Here is a 25,494-nt window from a genome sequence, read left to right as displayed (position 1 = left end):
ATTTCTGAAAATCCTCTTTGATTGTCGTTTGTAACGTGGTCTCCTTGCCTTCTTTGTCCTCAAGCGTAAAAGCAAACTTGTTTCGAGCCTCATCGCTCTTATCCGTTAGCCACATGTCCACTAACGAAAGTTTTCCTTGAGGAGAATCTTCACTTTCACTGTTGTAAAGGATTAGCACTCCGTTTTTCACAACACACCACCTTCGTAAATGCGTTGTTCCCAAATGTTTGTATCTGACCTCGGTGAGGTACCCGCAGAATCGACCCTCTTTGTCGAATAAACTCATTAAATGCACGAATGTCTGTGAGTTTTTTCGCTTCATGCTTAGAGGTTTGTTCTTGGCGTTCGTTTGATGATTGGAAGATGTTACATTCTCACGTAATCTGTAATCATAGGTATGAGCACGTGACAGCTTTTTCTTTTTCAGATTTTCTGTCCAACGCCTGTCTTTCTTTGGGGAAGAATCTTCACTGCTTTCCTGTTTAAAAACGAAAGAAAAGGAAACAATTAATACACCATGAGCAACAGATGACATCCGTCCGTTTTATGCACCTCAAAAATGGTATTCAATCGAATACGTCAAATCATTAATTGTCCCCAGTCGTCTCTTATGTGCAAATTGCAAGACGCGAAAGATGATTCCATCTGTGTTTAGTTTCATCCAGTCTCCCTATACTCAAGACAGACTCAAAAGGCGACTGGGGACAAGTCAGCGTCGAACCTCTTAAACCAAAGGGCCACGGAAGAGTGTTCCCTTTATGGAGGTGTCTGTATTGGTAGAGTTCATACGAGTTTTGATCTCTTTCGGCCCAAGTAAACCGACCGTTATAGGGAGGTGTCCCTAAGGAGACGTTCCACTGAATTCCAAAATTGACAAGGTTGGGAAGTGAATAAAAGAAAAAAAAAGAAAAACACTTTACAAGGCTTGCGTGTTTCTTTCTTTCTTGCTTCAAATTTTAATTGCAAGGTTCTTTTAGGCTTTCAGGCAAAGAATGTTTGTACTCACTGCTCCCTTATTGTTTCTTAACTGACGAATAGAGGCAGAACACACACATCGCCTTTTTAAATATCAGTAACTAAAAATATACTATCAAATTATTTCATGTCCACCTCTTCCTTTTTTCCCATTCCACTTACAGAACATCTCGCTATCAGTTTAACAAAAAAATGTTTCTGACACACTAGACTACAAGTAGCATAACACTTGGAGAATGCGAACACGGCAGCATTCTGGAGTGAATCAACTGACCTTTGCACTGCCTTGAGGACGAGAAGCGTATTCTTCATTCATTGGTTCAGGTTTGGCCTGTCCATCAACAGACTCACTGATGAACATGCTGTGAGGAGGACTCATGGTTGAGGGAGTCTCTGAAATGATAACAACAATCCAATATTAGTAATGAATGATCAATGCTTCATCCTGGTAAAAATTGTTTGCAACTATGAAACCACATTCCCCCCCCCCCCTCGAAATAAATAAATAAATAAACTTCTCAAAAAGGGCTCATAAGTAACTTACTGTAATCAGGTTGCCACAAGCATGGGACAAAGAAAACTTCTGAGGCCTAAATGGGAGACAAACCCATGACCTTCCGCAAACCATTCAGATGCTCTAACTACTGAGCTACAGGAGGGAATACCGTATTTACTCGAATAAAAACCGTGGCGCTTATTTAATTTTTCGCGCCTTTAAAAGTGCGGCGCTTATTCGAGGGCGGCGCTTATTTAAAATTTGGACGCCACAAAGAATCTTATATTTTGCATTTATCGAAAATAGCGTCTTCTGATTGTCAGTATTCGTTTCTTGCTGAAGAGAGAAGTAGCGCTGGCTGTCCTGGCAAAGTTCGCGGCCTTCACAACATCAGTACAGAACTACGTATTGTAAGAATGTTGGATAGAAAACTAATGGGCGAGCAGTAAAACCATCACAGTGAACTGCAAAGCATCGCTCTTGATGAAAAGAAATGTTGTATTAGAGTTGCTTTGTAGTGCAGTTTTTAGTTAAACGGACTTCCTCGAATAAGCGCCGCATCGGGACTGCGGCGCTTATTCGGGGGGGGGGGGGCGCTTATTAACATTTTTGTCCAAAATGCGGCGCGTATTCGAGTAAATACGGTACTTCAATTTTTCTTTGGAATGCCACACAATGCTATGTAGTACGTGATTGCAAAGGCATATAGAGTACATGCAGCCTAAGTCAACAGAAATTTCTCTTCGAGTGACAGTTTATGGGTCCGGTTGAAACACACAGCTCTGTGTGGTGTCTCTGATTGGTCCTTATTTCTATCTGTCAAGCAATGTTTTTTTTAATGGCGTTTACTTTCCCATCATTTAATGAGCTGCTAGTCAAATCTAATTGATTATTCAAGTTGTTCATACTTGTTCCTTCTCTTGGTTTCTCTTTCCTTTTCTTGTGTGTCCTCTCCTTAACTCCTGTCTCTGGCGACTGTTGAGCTCCACTTTCCTGAGCCTTTGTTTGAGTCTCGACTGACTCAGAAAATTCCACAATCCTGGAAATTATGTAATTCATGTGGTTAATTTCAAGAACTGATGTTTTACTTTTCACTTGTCACATTACAAATTATTTTTTATACACCATGAACAATATAGAGAAATTCTACGACAGCTATACTAGTAGCCTTAACAACAAAACAGTAAACATTTCTCCAAGGAGAAAATTTTATTGTTTTTGAACTCTAATATGGCTTTGTTAAAATTCTCTTTGGGTAAAGTACTACAGCTGTAGGTCTCCAGGTACAAGGGTTTAACTCTCTAAAGCAACAAGTCACCAACTGCATTTTAACCACTTGTGACCAATAATTATTAAAATACTACTTCTTTACAAAAATAATGTTAAGCTGATCAAGATTTTGTTAGCAATAACTTACATGTACATTATATTTATTATATATATTTTATCTATTCGTTTTTTATACTGACTTCTGCAAGGATAATATTTATTTCCTTTGGTTATTATACATGTACGTGTATATAATAATAGATTGGCAGCTTCAAATGTTTAAAATAGCACTAAATAAGTCACAAATTAAAGAAAGACAACAACCATTTAAATCTATAAAACATGACGTTTTACAGATTTAACTGGTTGCTTCAATGTAGCTCACCTCATCATGTTACAACGAAAATTTGAAAAACCGTTGAAATTTGTACAACCTTGAGAAGCATTCATAGCTTACTACAAAATTACAATAACAAGAGACAAGACACATGGCTCAAGAGAAACAAGGAGACTAAACAAACTGTTCAAGGCACACCAGTAAAAATTACAAACCTTGTATCATTTGGCAGCAATGCATTTGTCTTCTCAGCTGCAAGTCTGTTTTGTTCTTCACTTGTTTGGAGTCTACTGAGGCTATGGCCTCTCTCTGAAGGAGGATCCAACTCATCCAAAGTATCAACACTGTCATCATCAGAAAGTCTCCCCTGTTGGCAGGTGAAAAATAAAAAAAGGAAACATTACACAAGTGTTTCTTAATGGTGTGGGGGAGTTATACTAGTTTTATCAATATCAACCCTCCAAGTTAAGACCATTTTAGTTGCCATGGCAACTAATATTTCGGAGCTGAAAACTTAATTGGAACCGAAGTCACCAGTCTGTCGACTAAAATTAAGAAGAAGGATTGAAAGCGTGAGCTTAATTTAGTGACCAAACTTGAGTAGTTGGTGGTCAAATGGCCACTAAGTAAGAGATAAATACCCAGAACGGAGGTATTAATCCGGCCCTCGGGATGTATATGGATTAATACCGACGTTCAAGGTATTTATCTGACTTATTTTATGTTATTATTTATGAGGGATCATTATATAAAGCCCGTTTCCAGCAGGACAAAAGCTGTCTAATTAGTGGTACCTCGGCTCCGATCGTAAACAACATAGTCTTCCTTTTGTTTTATTGTTGCCATTGTACAGCTATCTCAGGATGGGTTGATTGTGCCCTTTTCACGGTTTCGCGACTCACTGTGACTTGTCAAGCTTATTTGAATAACACAGGACTGTTTTGATGTTTTTTTTTTGCTTTGTGTGATTTTTGCAAAGAGCAGGTTAGTTTGTTTTGTACAGCGTCCATAACATACGAAGAAAACAAAACCTCCAGAGCAATGGGAAGGACATTTTACGAAGAGTTGAGCCAACCACAGAAACATGGTCACTGTGGCCAAAGCTTCTCAGCGGAATTGAATTCCAGATAAGTTGTTAGGAAACATTTAGGAATGCCATGTTTTCAAGAATGAGACGCGCGTTGTTGTATTCAAAGAAGGAATTTTTAACTGAGGCAATATGCAGCAAAAAAATTTAACTGAGCTTAGGAAATCGCTTTTGTTGATTCTGTTTTTTCTTGAATTTTATATTTCCAAAATGAATTTAGAAACAGAAGAAAGCTTTTAATTTCTAAATTAATTTCTAAATTTAATTTCTAAGAAATGTTTGGGCTACCTGTATGGCTTAAATTGTTTTGTATTAGGTTGCTCTAAAAACTTTATTGTTGGAAATGTTGAGTAAAATTTGTCCAGACAAGGGTTTGATTTGATCAGGAAAAAATTACTAATGAGTGGTTTTACAAATAATACAGGAACATCCCTCGTTTGAGGCATTTATTTGTATAAACCCCTGAAGCGAGGGATTTATACAGATAAATCCCTGAAAGGAGGGATTTATACAGATAAATCCCTCATTAATAATCATAAATTCAATTCATCAGCCTCGCTCTTCTCTGCTACATTATCAAGCCCTCCCTGGACTTTCAGTTAGTTAATATTCAACAGGGTTGTTAGTTAAATAAAGGTTGTTGAATAACAAAAGAAAATGTGTTAATCATGAAAATGGAAAAAATACAATTGGAGGAATGTATATTCTATGTTAAATACAGATCAACGACAGCAACTGTTAATCCTACCTCGCTACTAAGCAGTGACTCTCTTGATCTGCTTTTTAACTCATCTCCAGATTGCTCAGCACAAAAATATGGTGGATATGGAGCGATCACATCAAGCCTTCCTGTGGCGGCCAAAGACAGCACCTCAATCCATCGTTCAATTGAGACACGTGAATCAGTAGCAAAGTAATATGTCTCCTGGGTAGGGTGCGAGATCTTGATGCAGTAACTTTTCTTAGACTCTTTGTTGTCAATCAAACTAACATCGTAACCAAGGATTAGGAAGTTTAGGGATGGTTTCTGGTCAGCTGGATTCCTGAGAAGACAAGAGTGCACAAAATTAACAGATTCTGAACCTGCATCTGGACTCAAAACATCTGCAGCTACAGTACTGTGCAAAAGTAATGCAAACGAAATTTGTCGAAATTTGTAACTTTTCGGGGCTTTTTGATGAAAAAATTGCGGTATTTTGCTTAGAGCGAAATTTATGGCGAAAAAGTGGCTTTTTTTCACTCCTATCGTTTTAAACCTCACGAAACTCCGCATGATAATTCACCTGCTTCAAAATTGACTTCGAAAATTTGAACGAAAATTTGCTGTGTTTGAAATACTCCCTTCGAAATTTCAAGCTCTGTTTTCGCTGTGTTCAAATTTTTTCGGCCATTTATAAAACTATGGCTCTGCACTGCTTCATGACTATAAAGAATGGCTCTTTGAGGTGCTGCTATTAAAACTAAAAGACGATGACCAGATCGTTTTATCGGAGAAAGCCTTTTAAAACTCGACCAAGCAATTAGCCCCCTACCTTAGTCTGTAATAAAGATAAAACTTGATTCCTGTTTTTCTCTGTTTAAGTGGCGAAGTTCATAACCTTCTTTTCAATCACACATATAAACATATCTGCCATATTGAATCCGCGATACAAGAAGTAGGGACCCAGACTTTCCTGTGCCCAAAGCAAGTGTATCAAACATGGCAGACAAGTCACATGGTGAACGTGTGTGGCATATGTTACACCATTTGTTTGAGCCATTTGATTAAAAGGAAAGTGTAGATATGGAGGCGGTGAAAGATTTTTACTTTCTCAATATTTTTGGGTACAAAGTACGACTTATTTTACAAGGTAAGATGTTCGACATGTAAACAAGAATCTTACTCGAGACAAATCGTTAGGTTGAATTATGTAGAGGTACAAATAAAGTTTGCTCATCTCCAAGAGGCTGAAATGTTTTCAGTAGTAAACCTTTTACTTTTTAACGGAATAACCTGTCTTGTTTTTTGAAGTCACCTTTTGAAAACATTGGTATCGTGCTTGTTTATATTGCAAATATAGCCTCTACAGTCCTATACTTTAAAGTTTTAGCATCTTTCATTTGCCTCTAGCAATGTTTCAGTTATATTTTACTTTGTTGCGGCTTAAATAAATTATTTAAATGTTATGAACTTGGCGGAACGTGCTTCGCGTAAGCTTATTATTATGTTGAACCTAAGCTACATGCATCGAATTCACTGCTTCAAATTTCGATACATGTAAGTCATTGTTTGTCTTCCTCGAAAATTGGCTATTTCGAATTTTCAACGAAGTTCACAATTTTTTCGTGTGGAGCGAAACTTCACGAGAACAAAGAACGAATTTAATTTGCACTACTTTTGCACAGTACTGTATCTTTCAAGTGTTCAAGTGCTCACATTAATTCTCTCCTTAGCTTAGTGGATAAAGCGCCACCCCCTTATTCGGAAAGTCATGCATTTGAATCTCCTTTTGGGTTTTCTCCTTTTGGGGTATTACTCAATTCTGCAGTAGTAGTAGTTGCCTTTATTTAAAAACACGATATGGATAAAAGCTTACAGCTTGTGGGGTCGTGTAAATTAAGTATTTAAAGTTAAAAATATTTACTTACAATTAATTAGGCCATTTACATTTGTATTTGATTTTAAAATTATTAAAAGTTAAAAATATTTAAACTTATAAAACTATTTACATTTGAATTAATTTAAAAACTAGCGCTAAAAGTAGGTAAAATCTTTTTGTTTAAAGTTCGTGGTTGATACAGATAAAACATTAAAATTGAAATCAATAAAAGCATCCGAAGTTTTCAGCATGCGGACAAGGTCCTTTCGACGTGTTACATAAGCCAGATCTTTGTGTTTTGTTGATAGCGTGTTCCAGAGCACGGATCCTCGGTATTTTAATGAGTCTTTCATGTATCGCGTGTTGAAACGCGGCACTATCAAAGATTCGCGTGCCCTAGTTGAAATCATATGATCTCGCTTGACAATCATGCATCTACTTAAGATGTTCAATCCACATTTTGCCATTTAACTACAGTGTGCAGGTTTCCAAATTTCAAATTAACCTTTTGCTGTAATTAATAAAGATACTAGGATTTGCCACTTACCGATAACACTTGAATCTGCTATCAATAATCTTGCAGTAGCGTTTTGACCAGACTCCTAATCTCCGCTTCTGATACAAGATCCCACTGTGCATTGCAGTGGGATCTTGAAGAAATTGCAGCTCGGCTTCAGCAGGAACAAGTTTTCTTCTCCTTTTCACTTTGGGACCTAAACCTTTAGAAGTTACACTTGTCTCAGAGGTAACTGAAGTAGTTCTACATGTAGGGTCTTCTGTATCAGAACACACTGACTCCATGCTAATACTGAGTACGGTGGAAGTTCTCTTCCGTGACCCACTTTCTATGTTTTCCTCCTTAGGTTCAGAGCTACCAGTATCATCACTCGCTATAGGCTCAATGTAGCTATGCCTGTTGCTAATATTCCCGCTGTGTTCACTATGACTGTCTGTAAAATCCAATGATTGGTCATTAGTTGATCCATCACCGCAAATAGAATCTTGGCTTTTGTTTGTTTCCTTGCCTCCTTTGTGTTGCCCTGCTGTAAGTTCTGCCAGCAGATCAGGAGGAATTTGATCATAAATTTTCTTCTTTGCCGCAGCCTTTTCCTCTTTTTTCTCCATGCTTTCATTTTCATCTGAACTGCTTTCTGAAGAAGAGTCATCATCATCAATAGGGAGGGGAGGGAGGGGTGCATCATAGCCTTCATCCTCCTCCCCCTTAGATTCTGTTGTCGCAGGAGTACTGTGAGCAGATGGTGTTCCACTCTATCAGGACAGAAACAGAGATGCTACAGTCAAGAAAATCTCAGCAAAGGAAGGATAAATTAGGCATTACAGGAATTGTTTCTTCACAATAATTTGTTTCCAGGGTACAAAGCGTTGCACCAGTCCTAATCTCTACACCAATTTAATTTTTACTCAGATGTCAAATTTAGAGGTATCGCCAATGGTTTTCCAATTTCTCAGCTTATCATATCTATAACAAAGATTTGCTCATCATCTTGGCCAAACATTATATCTATTCTTCAAAATATCTTCAGAAAGAAATGTCTCTAGATGAACTTGCCAATAAACTAATTGTACAATGGAAACTAGAAAAATGTACTCAAACGTAACGGCTGTTTATCTTAATAATAATAATAATAATAATAATAATAATAATAATAATAATAATAATAATAATAATAATAATAATAATAATAATACAAGGTCACCGTAGCGAATTACTTTAGAAAAATTGCTCTCAAAAACGAAGTATATATAATTTTTTTAACTTGTAATACTTTAAGGTAATGCATGGACTCCTTTTCGTACTTTTGTTGTTGTTGTTTTTTTTTTTTTAAGAAAAGTTACATTGTATAATCTCCAATAGTGTATGTAATTGTAAGTAATGTACGTGTTTTTTTTTTTTAAGTGTATCAATAAAGTGTGTTTATCTTCAAAAAAAAAAAAAATATCTATAACAAAATTCTCGATTTTGATTGGTTCTGCGCGCGCCTATTTGTCGCGTAATCGGCACGCGATCATGTGGGTGTCCAATTACAGGTATCCAATTTGAACAACTTCAAATTGAATACCTGTAATTGGACACCTACCCCATTCGCGTGTCAATCACGGGCATATAAATGGGTTCTTTTTTGCTGTTTTTCCACTGTTTGTTTAACCAGTTGAATTTACCATTGACCTTTTCACACTAACAAAGATTCTCCAAGACTTCCTAACCTCGAATTTTGTTATTGATACGATTAATTAGTAAGTGGACCTTGTGTCGAACAATTCAGGGAGAAATCGTGTTCGTAATTTCAAATCGTCCTCGCGCTATGTGCTCGGCCGATTTTTTAAAATTACTCGCCTGATTACTTCCTGAATTGTACTCCACTCAGTCCAATTACTTTTACTAATGACTGTTCAAACATTATCATAACTTGTTATTGCATTTTTCAGTGATATGCCAACTATGATATTCAAAATCCAACTAACGATTGCGTTTTTCGCTGCCATCAATCTTAATTATGGTGACAGCCAACGAAACATGAAAAACAGAAACAAACTAAATAGATCCAAATCAACCAATTACAACTGATAGAAGTGAACTTCTGTTTCCTGAGAGGCTCGCTAAGATGATTGATGGCAGCAAAAAGCGTCAACCATTAGTTGAGGATTGAACTTCAGAGTTCGCATATCACTAAAAACCCTGATATGATGTTGTACATGTAGGTCACATTAGTTTTCAGGTTTAATCTGTTTCTGTTTTAAGCAAACTTCTACAAGTAGTACTGGTATGTTACAATGGATAGCCAAGAGTTTAATTTCTGTCAGTTATGCTTTGAAAACATTTTAAAAACCCTCACTATAAATACAATTGGCTAGTTGCTTTCAGAAGTATCCCAACTCATTATGAACAAGAATAGTAGCCTTTCTATTTAATTAAAGGGACACTGTCACAGGGATTTTGATGCTTTTTGGTAAAAAGTACTAAAATTGGCAAAGGTCTTATCGTACATGAAATGTACCTAGGACATCAAGATGGAGATACGGTATTTTCCCAATTAAACGCCCCCGGCGTTTATTTCAAACTTGGCCTCATGGAGCCGGCGTTTATTCGAATCCTGCAGCTTATTCAAGCCGGATGTTTGTAACCAAGGGTTTCCGTTCTTTAGTTTTGACAGCCATATATGTTGCCACTTTTCCTAAACCATTCTACACCCCGAATAAATGCTTGAGGGGCTTATTTACAACTTTACCTTGGAGACCCGGCGTTTATTCGGGGCCTGGCGTTTAATCGAGAAAATATGGTATTAAGTTAATTGTTGTTGAAGGAAGAAGGGAGCCATTATTGATAATAATTTTTAGGTGTTTTTCCATTCCACAAGGACAAAACTTGAAAAAAATCAGGCTGATTTTTTCAAGTTAAGATTTGAAGTTCCTGATGGCATCAATAATATCACTTGTTTATCGCTTCAGTACACTTGCAGGGTGATTTTTACCATAATTATATAGCCGTCAGTAAATCCTATATTGTCAGCACAGCTATTTTTCCTTAATTTCTGGGAACTGTCCAATTTGGGATTAAATTTGGATAGTTTCAATTAGGATTTTTTGGTAAAATTCACAATCTGTCCAATTTAAGATAAATTGGACAGTTTCGTCTCGGCCAATCAAATCGAAGAAAACACAACATGTGATGGATATTAGCCAATTAGCACAAAGCATAGCGTCAGCGCTGTAAAGTGGTCGCATTGTGAGTCGACAATGGCGGAATTTTATGGAGCAAGTTTGCTACGTTTTTCTATTCCTTTTGAGCTTTTCAGCAATAGAAACAACAAAGAGAAATTTTCTACGTTGTCAGAAGAGGAGCTAGCTACACTAAGAAGCAAAAACCAAGAGCAAAACACCTCCAATAGTACAAAACTTGGGTGAACGTGAGTGCAGCGAAGCGAAGCAAGAAATCTGTCAGATATTCATCGCCATGAGGCATGAGCTAGATGCAATTCTTTGTCGTTTTTTGCTGAAATTCGAAAAGAAAAGACGGCGATGAAGTACGAACGATATAGTGGAAAGGAGTATGTCACATTCAAGAAGTTGTTAAGCTCTTCGGACACTTTGTTTACGACTTTCATTGATTGATGCAGTGTTTTCACTCACTTTGTAGCAAGCTTCGCAAACTCAGGTGAATAAAATTGCTCTGAGTGAGTTGCATGTGCTGTGTTATGCCTACTATTGTTGAATGCTTTTCCCGTTCTGGACATAAGTTTATTGTTTATGCTGGATTCACTGACTACAAGCTATATAATTAATATGTAACCGGACTACATGCTTGTCCAATTTTGGAAATAATTAGATTCAAAAAATTCCTCTGACAGCCAAATTGGACTCGGCCTACAGCCTCGTCCAATTTTGGCTGCCCTCGGAATTTTTTTCATCAAATTATTTCCAAATTGGACAGCATGTAGTCCAATTACGTATACAAATTGGACCAGTATTTCGTAGTTTCCATATGTCTTTACTGAGGTTCGTGAGTTTTTGAAGTGAAACTGGTGACCAGGCTTCCGATACCTTTGCACTCATAACTGCAGAAAAACACCTTGCATGCTGATAAAAGTCAGGCCTTATAAAAATATTGGACTCCCACTTTTTAAAACTTGGCTAAAAGCCTGCTGGTGACAATGTCCCTTTAAAGAGGAATTAATTTGCATTTATTGCGAAGACTTACCACACTAAGATCCACAGGTCTTTCATAAAAGTCTTCTTCTTCCTCTTCTTCTTCCTCTTCTATTCCACCATCCACTTCAGCTCCACGCATCCTTTCTGCTCTAGCTTGCTCTAAAGTAAATAACGCTTCCAGCGGACTGACAGGCCGGTCAATACTGCTTCGTCGTACAGCTGCGGCCATAATTGCACTCATCCAAGGAGAAAGGTCATGGCCATCTTCTATAGCTAATGTCACACTTGGCCCATCAGGTGGGATCAGTCGAAAACTATAGCTTATCTTCTTCTTGTCATCCACACCAATGTTGCATTCTGGCAAGTACAAAATCATGATTGCAGGATCTTCTTGATTCTTAAAGATATGCAAGCGATTACCATGTAAAACACACCAGCGTCTTTTGTTCGCTTTGATATCTTTAAGATAACCTTTGATTACTGGTTCCCTCAAATTTGACACATACACTTCTTCATTTAACTTTGTTTCTTTCTTAAACCTGAAAGAAAACATAGGGGCTTTATAACAGTATAAAAGACAATTACAATAATCACAACAAAACTGATAAAAAGAATAAATGCCCACTGATTGCAGACATATAGTTATATTTACTTGAACAGTACTACTATTGAAGCAGGACTTAGGGTTAGGGTCAGATTATCCAGGAAGGGTAGAATTTTCTCTCAGGCAAGTAACGTTTTATGCTCGCTTGCCTGATGGGCAAGGGACTAGGCAGGTCATTTGCTGACTACATATAAATCTTAAAAAAGTTGTAAAACCACTGACGGTTAGGAATTTGAACTGGTGGTGGCACAATTCTTATCACGCGATCAAAAAAGTGTCATTGGTCCAAAAAAACTGATCACGTGGTTCATGTTTGCAAGCGTCTTGTCAGCCATAATGTGACTTTTAACGGTCGCTCCATGGCCATGTAAACATCGTTTTACCAGAATTTGTATGATCAATAATGACACTATCAAGGCAACAGGGTCAGAAAAATCAACATGTATTCAACCTTTAAGAAAAACAGTTTTTTTTTTAATTTTAAAAGGTTCCATGCTGTTTTGCAGTCCGAAAATCATGAAGCTTTTTTGGGGAATTCAGGGAATGACTTTTGTGTAGACACATTTACTATTATTTTCACATGTTACATTTTCACTTTATTATTATTATTATTATTATTATTATTATTATTATTATTATTATTATTATTATTAATTTTATTATAATTCTCGAAGATATTAGCTACAATTTATATAAATATTATATTCTATTATATTATATATTAAATTCGAGGAAATAAAGTCTATGTATGTACGTATGTATGTTGGCTTCCCGATGAATACAGGTAAGTAGTGTCCATGTGACAACTTTTTTTGATTATGTGATATGAATTGTGCTGCCGCCGGTTCATATTCCTAACAGCGGTTTTACAACTCTAGTAATTTAAAAACTATGGTAAACACGAGTCAAAATAGTGCACTTTACTTACCATCCTGTGGAGAGCTTGCCTTTGCCTCCAGAGCTCCTTACACTGCCTGACCGTGCTGGCAGATAAATAGAAGTGGAATGTTCCTGAGGGGTCTTAGGAGGGCTGGGAAACACAAACGAGTCTTCTGTTTTAGTGCTTCCACTACCATCTTGTGTGCTGACGGGATCACTGGGAGAAACACTCTTTAAACTAAGATGTTCATAGATGTCATCTTCAGCACTGCTTGAACTCACGATGGAGTCTCGACCACCATCCTGCAATGTCAAATATCAGGTACCATATAATCAAAGCAGTACTTGTGCAAGCAAGATAATGGAACATACAGTACATGTACCTTGTCACAGGAAATTGTCTAAATTCTCAAAATAGGGTTTATCCAAAACCAAATGAAAACCATGCAAAAGTATCACATAGTCATCAAATACATGTACAATGCACCATAAAGGTTTTGCTGAGAGATAAAGGGGCTCACACTCGCCATCTTAACAGTAACGACAGTGCAGTGAGCTATAAATTAAACAGAACAGTCTTTGAATTGATATTCCCCCAGGTTAACAACAGATTTATCACAAAGATATTGATGAAAAATCTGCATTACAGTTTATAATATTATAATTCTTCTCAGGGAAATGGAAAAGGGGCTGGATTTTACTTCACTGAGAGGCTTTTTTTTCTTTTGATGGCAGTAACTATTTTATAAAAAGGTGCGTGACTGACCTTTTGCTATTTCATTTGAAAGCCAATTGGCAATTAAAGGAACATGCTAATTTGTTGTTACAGCTCAAATCACCCACTACATGATCAGTGCCACAAAATGCAATTAAGAACAAGCACAAAAGTTTGTATGTTTATTATCTAGATAACCTGAGTATATAATTTAGTTACCGGTACATATCCCCCCCTCCAGGTTGCCATCAAAAATTACAGGACCAATATTTTAATTGCATTTCAATTCCAATGGCTATTTTAAATCTTTTAAGGAATGAATCTACCTTATCAGTTAAACACAAAGTAATGCAATTTCCAGGATCATTACTTAATTCTTAGAAATTCTAGATAAAGAGTTCTACAAGTCAACATAATTATTTATCACACAGACCTCAGATAATTACATGGAAAGAATCTAAAGGACAAGTTACAGGAGAACTATCAATAAAGTTACAAATAACAATTTCAATAAAAATTCCCTTCCAGATTATTCCAAGAAAGAATTCTGTTAATTTCTATTACGATTGCAAATTATAGCTCTGGGATTATTGTTAGATGATTTGGTATATGTAATTTCAGCTTTCTCACTGCCGGCAGGTTAATCCACACTAAGATTAACTTGTTTCTGTAGGATTATTTGGCACCACTTTGTCTCTCAAGATATCACTTGCAGATCACAAAGTTAAACCTTTTGGCACCAAAATCAAGTATTTATTTGTTACAAATTGAACTTCTTGGATCCCTAAAAAAAATTGCAATATCCTACAGTTCAAAGAAAACTTGGGAAAAACAGATTTGACAGTTTATGATGACGCAGAGCAAAAAAAAACATAGTTCAATCATTAGGAGAATCGACTACAGGCGATAGACAGTCACTAAAAAATTCAAATGTGGTATTAATTGCCGCAGTTCAAGAAGGCTTGTCAAAAATGCTAATTACGTCAAACAAGGTCAACACACACACAATGGCAAAGACAGTGGTTTACACCACAAGCAAACACAGCTAATTGAAGAAATGTCAGAAAATCATCCACAACCTTTTCCAAGTTGAAAGGTTACACATTTTACCAGCCACTCTATAAGATAATTTTTTTTAAGGCTATGGTAACTTGAAACTGGACGTTTGTTTGCTATGACATCATAGTTATCTTGGGCTATAAGAGTGTGGCATCTTAATTACTCTGGAAGACTGGGAGCCTTTACTCTTCACGTAAAAAATCCACAAAGGCAAAAAAACCCCCGGCAATTAGAATGTTTGAGTGCTAATAATTTAATAAATAAATTTCATGTGTAAAAGAATGGCTGATGTTCACATCTTGTTACTAAGTAAGACTACTGGTAAATATTCACAGTTTCTAAATTTACCACTCAAAGCTTTTAGTAACTAGGCTGAAAAGTCTACCTCAATGACATGGTCTGATGACATTGTGACAATACACACTTCAAATCATAAAATTATTTGCATAGGATCTCTTGCTCAAGAAACATTTCCAAAAATTCTCAAGATTTAAATGTCACTCTTGAGCAAGATACAGTGTAACACACGTCAACAAATAAATATGCAGTAAAGAATATTTCCTATCTATAAACATTGGCCTTACACACACTTTGTGTACAAATTCAACTGAAAAATATATAAGGCATTTTTTTAAGTTAATTAATTACACAATAATGGTTCAGCCAAAGATTACAAACAACAGTTTCAGACAGAAAAGAATATACAGTTGAATCTCTCCAATTCGAACTTGGTTATTTAGAATTCCCCGTTATTTCTAACTAAAACCCATTTCCCTTAGATTAGCCCTTCAGTCAATTACTATCGGCTATTTCGAAATCCCGCTAGTTTCAAATTATTTTTTGTTTCCTCTGATGGTTCAAAATAACAGGTTTCAACTGTATACATATGAGTAATAAGATGTTTCTACAGACGTTTCAGCTCCATACTTGAAACAAGACCTGAGGAATTTTTAAGCCTCTTAAGTTCGTGGTTGCAGATAATCTTTGTTAATGTTATGAAGATTCCAGTATTACATTTAGACACTGATCTGAGGGATGTGCTTGAAATCATACACAGACAGTTGCCAAAAACATCACTGCATTCATTGGAAAACACAGATTTAATAAGTTTAAGTCAAATTAATAAAACCTCAATTTACAGGTTTAAGCAACTCAATGACAAACATTTTCGATTTCAGTTTCTAAACTGATTTTCACTAAAAAAAATACTGCTTTTTTAACTAACTGGTTCTTAATGGACTAAAACATCAACAAGAAAAATTGTTAAGCACTGGAATCCAATCATAGAAATGTATTGCAGTGGTATTTTATCTAAACTGCAAATTAAAATTAACCTGGTATACAAAGAATTCCCGAAAGGTTAAAAATTGAATTAGAATAGAATTTTCTGGAGGTGACTGTAACATCCTGCTGAAACAAAACTTTTTTTCTATTCACAAAACCACTGGAAATTTCAAGGTTTAGGACCGTTATTGTTAATTTCGCATGCACTAAACAAAAGATCTTTTGTCTCTTTTGAAGAGAAAACTATGACTAAAAGTTCTATTTAAAACACCTAATTGTATAAATAGAGTTTTAACTCGACAAAGAAAACGATTTAAAATTCAATGTAGAAATTGCATAGAAGGAATCCACACCAAATTGACCTTGTTGGTTTCGATTCCTTTATCAGCAACGAAATCTACACTTGAATGTTGAGGTGATCGGTTATTTTCACGCGATAACTTCATCAGATACAAAATATGCTAATCCCCGAGGCGATTCGACACACTGCGTTAAATTAATCTTAAATGAATTTATGCGTAAAAAAGCGATATTCACACCGTACACAGAGTCTCTAATTCACGCCGCACTCGAAGTGAAGTTCAATAGGCTTTCGTTACGCGAGGAAACCTTAACGAAATTATTCATGTCCCTGTACTGCAATTCGCCGCAGGGAGGACTAGTATATTTCTTTGAATAATAAATATAGTCACGTACAAGCGATAAACTCAAAATACAGACGAATCTATAAGGTTATGCGTAGACACACACATCAAGAAACTTCAAGAAAGTCTTAATCTCTAATACTTCACAGAAACCTCAACTTACCCTTGTTGTGTTTCCCGGTCTTGGAACAAACAAGCCTCCATTTCGACTTCCCTTCTCACCGAAAATCACTGTTTGTGGAACATAGGTCTTATACAAGGTAGCAACTCTGGATAGTTCACGTTGCTGTGAGGCAAATTCAACTGGATCTCTTGTTCTGTCGTTTTTGTACACATTGCTTTCATCTTGTGAGCCGCTTCCGGAGGGGGCTTCACTTTGCTGGATACGCGCGCGATAAATTTCACTCAAATTTGCAGGTCTTGGGGGCAGTGATGGCGGCCTTGATACACTTTCTAACCTCCTAAGAAATTCGATTCGTTGTCTGTTAGCTTCTTCACTCAATGGCTCGCTACCTAGGACCGTTTTGAGAAAATCTTCCAGCCCTGGTAGAGTTTGGTTGATTGCTGTTGAGAGAGAGGGCGAGAGTGGTATGGTGAGAATACAGTTTACACACGATGGATGGCGCTTAAAAAGCCTCCAAAAAACAATGTAGATTAAAAGATCGCTTGAGTATTAGATGTTTTCAATATAGTAACATAAACAAGCCCAAGCCTTGAAGATTATGAAGACAAATAAGAAATATGGAAATCACAAGCGAAGGGGACGATTCAAAACACGTATTCGCTGTAAATAGGCACAAATTCGCAGACGAAAATCTTACCGATGAAGCGGTCATGTTTATCCATTCTGGTCTAGTTAGCCAAACCATACACTGCATCGTACAAATCAACCCATATTTTTCTTTTTCCACGGCTACAACGTTAAAAATTCTACTTAAAAAACAAACGAGTCATCAATTTCACCGCCATGTTTTTCTTGTTCGAAAGGAAACTGTCGAGTGTTGACTTTGCGATCAGATGACCGACAACTCGCGATCTGATTGGTCGTTGCTTATTGACGGCTCGCCGCTGCCTGGAACGACTGATCAGAACTGACGGATTTCCTATATTACACAATCACAAATGGCAGAAAACTGGTTTTCTAGAACATGTAAAATGTATCTACCAAAGCTCAAATGCTTTATTGCAGTGCTTTTTCACGTAAAAATAAAGCGGGTTTGTGGTTTTGAAAAGCGGCTGTTAGCGCCTTTTTTATATTCTGTTTATTTTGGCAATATTTTGGTAGCAACAATAGCAGAGAAATTATCCAGCTGTCACAAAGGTGCAAAGAAAGCGAAAATGGAAAAATTAAATTGTAGAAAACATAACAGATTAGAAAGGAGACGAGGTGGAACTGAATTTGAAATTAAAATCACCGGAACTGATGTCAACTTATAAATTGCTTACAGAGAAAATAAATTGAAAGGAAAAAACAAAAGTTTATCTTACAAACAGGCAAAGAAACGGTTGCAGGAAACTTCTTGCTCACTTTTGGCTCTGATTTTACTGTTTTCAGGCGAAGCGTTTTCTCCCCGATAAATCACAACACCCGTACATACACAAAGGCAAGATTGATTAGATTTTAAAGGCTTGTCATAAATTTTGACTTCAGGCGAAATGGAATGCATGATCAATAATGGTATGATATAGGTCCCGGTCGAGTCAGGTCAACTTATTGTGTTCAATATATTATCAGAAATAGCTTATCGGCAATTGGCATGACGAAATTCTTTATTTTTTCGGCACGTTCTTTTAATGATTATTTTTTCCTTTCTCTCTTTTTATCCCACAGAATATTAGCCTGCGTAGCACGGGAACGCTTGCTACGCAGGCTAACAGAATATTGTTTTATTGGCGTGCCCATCTAGGCCGGAAGTCGAGTAGGCGGCACGCCCCGAACAATCCCTACAAGTTTGAAATTATCGAAAGACTTTCGTTTGACATTGGCTAACCCAAGAACGCAAGAATCATGTAAACCCTTTAATCACCTACTTGAACGAGAGAAGCCCGTCGAAATCATTTGGAGCATTTTAAAAGCATTTTCCACTAAGAAATTAGACAAATTAGCACTAAATGATGTCATCAAATTAACGTCAACGATGATGTAAAGGATTTTAAAATTCTGAATAAAAAATCTTGTATCATGACTAGAAAACGTTGACTTTGACGTTGGGTATCACTTTCAAGGCAGTAAGTGGCTACGTCAGCATGTAATTTATACATTCCGCTTTTCGTGTCTAGAGGCGTGACGAGCCCAAATTACGTTGGCGCAGGACGCGCTCCAACCCCTTTACTAATGGAGCAGAAAGCCAAGTTCCTTTTATAAGGCACACAGAACTGACTGGGCGTGCGCGCCATAAAAACCCAGAAAACTTTTGGGTCGCAGGGTAGTTTTGTTAACCGCGAAACTCAGTCTTCTTCTGCGGTCAGTGGTAAGCCGTAACATAATACTTTTTGTCTGGCCTCAATGTACGAAAATAAACTGTTCTCTTTGGCAACAGAATATATCTGCTTCCGGCCACTTGGTTAACAAGGCGACTGTTGAATCATCTTTTCACTTTTCCTGTCGCGTAAGCCCGCCCTCCTCTAGCTCTATTAAGGAGGTTTTTTTTCCTGTCCTGCCTCAATTGAGGATCTGCTTTATCTTAAACGATGTACTGAACATATTATATTTGAGGAAGGAAACTGTCAATATGAAACTGTTAATATCCGTTTCTGGAAAAGATAGTTCCCTATAAAGATGAAAACTGGCTGCCTTGATTTTCAGTTCTGTGGGCTCAGGAATTTGAACGGCATGGGATCAATTTATAATCGATATATGGTCTTTATAACCACAGTAAACCTTATCTAAAGCGATACAGTCTAGCTCGAAGTGTTTACTGACGGAAATAGCACGCGAGCAGTCCGTCGATTTACTTCCTTTTCTATGAAATATGAACAAGACGATCGCGTGATTCGCGTGCGAGAATCGCGTGACTTCGTAAGGCGGGAAAACTCTTTCCGGTTTCTCCTCGCCTCGCCCACGTTATTATTCTTAGTAGCTTGCGCTTCAGTAGCCGCTTCCCGCGTACTCTGCTGTCCACTCCTATTCCTCATAACCATCTGACATGAAGCGAAAAACCTCAAAAGAGAAGCGAATTTGACATCGAAAAATCAAGACCAGAGGGCTCCAAACAACCTTTTGGGATTCGTTTAGTGCACACTTTAAAGAAATGAAATCGATCCTTCTTTCACTTTTTAATATTATTAAATAACTGTATAAACGATACGTAGCCGCGCGCCGGTTCGACATAATGCAGTCATAAGCCATTGACGTTCCAAAAATTTCACTTTGAAATCACTTGGTTGACGGAACCTTGGTGCTCCCTCAAACGAGACAAATTCTCAACAAAGTATCTTAGATACTTTTCAGTTTAGTTGATGCAGATGTAGTCAGTACTTCTTTATTCTATAATTAAATGCAGAACTGATTCCCCAGAAATGACACAAGATTCTGCCTAGAATAGTGTTTCCCATCATGATGGCCTATAATCTTACATTGTTGGAGCCGGATTTACCCTTTATAGCTGATCCTTCAGGGTATTTTTGTTCAATGATGTAGCCTAGGAGCGGCTGCGTGCACACGGATGTCCTCCTTGCGATCAGTTTAATCATACAATTCAAGAAAACTCAGACCTAATAAGCACGTCATCATTATCATGCTATGGGATGCGGCGGCGTTAACATAGGACACTTGATGAACGTTCAAGCCAAGGGTCTTAGAACCACGTGCACCTGTAAAATGCATAGTAGTGGTCTATGTCAGGCTCAGATCCATAATGAACTGAAGTAGGAACAACAGCTTCAACAAGGTGTATAAGCCCGGCCCGAATTGGTTAAAGAATGAACTCAGTTGCCTTGAATAAGCGGCACTGGCAGAGCGCCGAATATCACTAAAACCTCTAGCGATCTGCGATCTGTGGTCATAGCTTAAAATATATAAATGGTTTAAACAGATCTAAACAATACAAAAAGGATACTCTAAATTCAATAACAATATTGAATTTTTTTTCGTCAGAAATTAAGAAACTAATTAGCCTAAATTTGTGTTAATAATCCTTTATGTAAGAACCTGTTTAGGCTAACCTGAAAAATAATAGGTTCTTACTCGCGGGTTTTTACTGTATTCACCCACCAACTCAGGTTCCTTACTCTCTTGCAGCTCTTGGGATGAAGCGACCAAGGCGCAGTTATTCAAAAGATTGATAACGCTGTCCACCCGATAAATCTTTTTTCAGTGGATAAGTGTTGACAAAACAAACTATACTCATACTCATTCCACTAGTCATTGTCTTTGATGTTATCATCTGTTGAATATGTAGTCCCTTGAACAAATTTCGAAATCTTTGAGTAAGACAATGTTCAGGAAAACCGTAGGAACGATCACGCGGAATGATGTTACTTCACTCGCCGCCGGCCATTATTTGGCGAATCTAGCCATCTTCATTTCCTGGACTTCAGTGGAGAACTCTCATACTAAGGCCACCAGAGTGAGCTTTGTGGAAGGCTTCCTGACAATTGGCGACGACTTTCGGACACTTTCCCTGACTTGCCACCGACATGTGACCTTTCGCTTGTACTCAGTCCTACTTTTCCACTGAACTCTCGGGGGACACTGGGAAATTTCCAGGTACTCCAGTCAGTGTAGGTAGTACAACGTCCTGTCTCTGCGAATCTTTATCTGCCGTAAGGTTTCCGTCTCCACCTTCTCCAGATACGCTATTTTGGTCGCTGCGCGATGTACTTCTTAACAAACGCCGCGTTCGGTTTAGCAAAATTCCACACCAGCTCAGTGTCTGACTGTTACTTCACTCTCCGTCTTCTCAAACACTGAAAGAACTCGGACGAAAGAAGATTGAGATAAGCCTTTATTGACGTTTCCGCTTTCAGCAACACTTTGCCCCGTTTCGAATGGACTTGGGTGTGACAACTCTTCTTGTAGTATCTGCCTTAACTCTCTCCTTCAACTTGTTCGAACAATCTTGATCACGAACTTCTTCCCTTGGTACCTGGACGGTCTCTTTCCTCAGCTAGGGGCCTCCGGCACCTTTGATCTCATCTCTCGACAAAACATCAGGTAAAAGTTTGTGGCGTCTGTGGCTGCTTGTCATGTGGCTCTTTACACTGTCAACCAGGTAACTAACTCGGCTCACCAGTTCTTTCCTTCAAAATTTGCAATCTGAAGATTCTTAAGCAAGGGACGATCCTAGCGCTCGACCTCGCCATGAGCCTGACACCACAGGGCGTCGTCCTCCTGTGCTCAACGCCATGTGTTTGTCGAAACGACTCAAATTCATCGAACACTAACTGGCGACCATTATCTGTTCTCAAAGAGAACGGTACGCCAATTCTGGCAAGACATGGGAGCGACTGCCTCGATAACCCTAATACTTGTAGCACGCTTCAAAATGGCAACCTTTAAAAATCTGCTGAAACAATCGACCACAACCAGAAGACTCTCTCTTTCTAGCCTGCGAGCAGGCTCACCTTGGGGCACGCACGAGAGGTACACGAGAGCGGCGAAGCCGCGACAGCGATTCGCGCGTGCCCCAACGTGAGCCTGCTCGCAGGCTACTCTCTTTCGGGCAGGGATCTTAACAAATCTGCACTGCAATTTTGCCAAGGAGCACTTGGAGGCAATACGCGAGACTTTGTATGAGGTGGATCGCAGCTTGAAAAAACCGACAGCCATGGCAAACCTTGCACGCCTTCTCTAAATCTTCTCTACATTTTTCCTCTACACACCTGGCTAACAACCTTATTTCGAAGTCGATATTTGATCTTCACGATACCATGATGACTCTCATGCGCCAACTTCACCATCTTGTCTCGCAAGACCCTGGGTACCACTGTCCGTGTGTCACGAAAGAAAAGCTCGCCATAGGTACAACATTCGTCCGATCCTTGAAATGTGCATATAACGTTAGGGTGCACCGTTCACAGCTCCCAGACCTAACACAGTTCAACACTAGGCACAGTTCCTCGTCATTGTGTGTTGCCCCTTCAATTTCAATTTTCCAATTTCGGTGATAACGATACACGCACGCACTCTCCACAATGGCTTTGATGGCATCATACTCTTCGCCGTGGTAAACTGTTCCACAGAGTTTAACCGGGATAAAGCATCAGCAATGTTCGTATTTATAGGCCGGTGCACCACTTTAAAATCGTACCCTTGTAACTGCATCACCCATCTCTCAATTCGGACGCAAAGCTTTGATGTGAGTGATAAATGCGTTCTAAGGGCTTTTGATCCGTTTCCAGCTCAAAGATTTGCCCAGATACGTGTATGTTGAACTGCTCGGGCGCCCAGACCAGAGCCAGTGTCTCTTTCTCCGTCTCACTGTAACGTCTTTCAATGTCAGCCAAGCTCTTCGATGCGCACAAGAAAACTCTTGCAGCTCTTGGGATGAAGCAAAATTAAACGCTTTGTTCCTAAACAGCTACACTCCCATATTCGCTTGATTTGATCCCCTTTTTTTTAGCTCGACAATGCTGGCTTTACCGAGTGGTTGCTTCTATCGTTAGCAATTCACCCATTATTAAGTGTACGCTGGGGCCTTTTTCAGTTGACAAAAGTCTTGCCCATAGTCTTCCCATAGCCTTCCCGTAGTCTTGCCATAGTCTTCCCATAGTCTTCTCATAGTCTTCCCATAGGCTTGCTCATAGTCTCCCAATAGCCTTCCCATAGTCTTGCCATAGTCTCCCAATAGCCTTCCCATAGTCTTCTCATAGTCTTCCCATAGTCTCCCAATAGCCTTCCCATAGTCTTGCCATAGTCTTCCCATAGTCTTCCCATAGTATTCCCGTAGTCTTGTCATAGACTTCCATTAGGCTTGCTCATAGTCTTGCCCATAGTCCTCCCATAGTCTTGCCCTAAGTCTTCCTATAGGCTTGCTCATAGTCTTGCCGTAGGCTTCCCCATAGCCTTGCCATAGTCTTGCCCATAGCCTTGCCATAGGCTTGCTCATAGTCTTGCCATAGTCTTCCCCATAGTCTTGCCCAAACACCCATAGTCTTGCCCATAGTCTTGCCCATAGGCTTGCTCATAGTCTTGCCATAGTCTTCCCCATAGTCTTAGCCCATAGTCTTCCTATAGGCTTGCTCATAGTCTTGCCGTAGTTTTCCCCATAGTCTTGCCCATAGGCTTGCTCATAGTCTTGCCATAGTCTTCCCCATAGTCTTGCCCTACCAGTCTTGCCTATAGGCTTGCTCATAGTCTTGCCGTAGTCTTCCCCATAGTCTTGCCCATAGTCTTGCCCATAGGCTTGCTCATAGTCTTGCCATAGTCTTCCCCATAGTCTTGCCCATAGTCTTGCCCATAGTCTTGCCGATAGGCTTGCTCATAGTCTTGCCATAGTCTTCCCCATAGTCTTGCCCTAAGTCTTCCTATAGGTATGCTCATAGTCTTACCGTAGTCTTCCCCATAGCCTTGCCATAGTCTTGCCATGGTCTTCCCCATAGTCTTCCCATAGCCTTCCCATAGTCTTCCCCACAGTCTTTCCATAGCCTTCCCATAGTCGTCCCCATAGTCTTTTCAAAGCCTTCCCATAGTCTTCCCATAGTCTTTCCATAGCCTTCCCTCTTTCCCTGTCTTCCCCATATCTTCCATGTCTTCCCATAGTCTTTCCATAGTCTTCCCCATAGATTAGTCTTTCTATAGCCTTCCCATAGTCTTCCCCATAGTCTTGCCCATAGTCTTGTCATAGTCTTGCCATAGTCTTCCCCATAGATTAGTCTTTCCATAGTCTTCCCACAGTCTTCCCGATAGTCTTTCCATAGTCTTCCCACAGTCTTCCCCATAGTCTTATCATAGTTTGCCCATAGCCTTCCCATAGTCTTGCCATAGTTTTCCCATAGTTCTCCCATAGTCTTGCCATAGTCTTCCCATAGCCTTCCCATAGTCTTGCCATAGTTTTCCCATAGTTCTCCCATAGTCTTGCCATAGTCTTCCCATAGTCTTGCCCATAGTCTTTCCACAGTCTTGCCCATAGTCTTCCCATAGTCTTGCTCATAGACTTGCCATAGTCTTAGCTTCCCATAGTCTCCCCATAGTTTTCGCATAGTCTTGCCGTAGTCTTCCCATACTCTTGCCGGATAGTCTTGCCCATAGTCTTCCCATAGAGGGTCTATTATAGGGGATCGTTCAGTCTGCAGATCGTCATATTTTTTTTATTCCCAGACCGCAAATTTCTTTTAGTTATTTCTGAAAACTAAGACAGCCACCAGAATTTTCTTGACTGTAAACCGCCAGATAATAAAGACACTCAAAATCGGTTTAATCCGCCCGACCGCCAGAGTATAATATACCTTCCCCGTAGTCTTGCCCATAGTCTTCGGGGAAACCCCCTTGTTCTACGATGACCGTCTTTGGATCTCTATGATCAGTGCCTACCATATTTACTTGATAAGCGCCGCCCTCGAATAAGCGCCGCATTTGTGACAAAAAAGTTGATAAGCGCCGCCCCCGAATAAGCGCCGCAGTCCCGATGCGGCGCGTATTCGAGGAATACCGTTTAACTAAAAACAGCTCTACAAAGCAACTCTAAAACAAACTTGGGACATTTCTTTTTTATCAAAGGCGATGTTTTGCAGTTGAAAGTGATTGTTTTACCGCTCGCCCATTTGTTCTTCTATCGAACATTCTCACAACACGTAGTTTTGTAAATGTTGTGAAGGCTGCAAACTTTGCCAGGACAGCTAGCGCCACTTCTTTCTTCAGCAAGAGATGAATACTAACAATCAAAAGACGCTATTTTCAGCTACTGTAAAAGATTAGATTTTTTGTGGCGCCCAAATTTTAAATAAGAGCCGCATTTG

General features: G+C 38.8%; 1 protein-coding gene across 2 annotated transcripts in view; it reads right to left on the bottom strand.

Annotated features, from left to right (window-relative positions):
- LOC144656322 (uncharacterized) overlaps nt 1-17,697 on the bottom strand; it is a 36,337-nt gene extending 18,640 nt beyond the window's left edge. Inside the window, exons 1-6 of one of the 2 annotated variants that reach the window (XM_078516550.1) lie at nt 17,418-17,697; nt 16,760-17,160; nt 12,944-13,197; nt 11,461-11,950; nt 7,291-8,012; nt 4,913-5,207 (exon numbers count right to left, since the gene is read on the bottom strand). In XM_078516550.1, coding sequence (XP_078372676.1) covers nt 4,913-5,207; nt 7,291-8,012; nt 11,461-11,950; nt 12,944-13,197; nt 16,760-17,160; nt 17,418-17,442 — 2,187 coding nt within the window. In that variant the 5' untranslated portion in view covers nt 17,443-17,697. The remainder of the gene's footprint in view (nt 1-4,912; nt 5,208-7,290; nt 8,013-11,460; nt 11,951-12,943; nt 13,198-16,759; nt 17,161-17,417) is intronic. The other variant, XM_078516549.1, reaches the window with a different exon arrangement.
- Nucleotides 17,698-25,494: the final 7,797 nt, after the last annotated feature.

Source organism: Oculina patagonica, chromosome 6, assembly GCF_052425735.1.
Source record: "Oculina patagonica isolate OP01 chromosome 6, crgOcupat, whole genome shotgun sequence".
NCBI classification, from domain to species: Eukaryota; Metazoa; Cnidaria; class Anthozoa; order Scleractinia; family Oculinidae; genus Oculina; species Oculina patagonica.
This window is presented reverse-complemented; position numbering and strand designations above follow the sequence as displayed.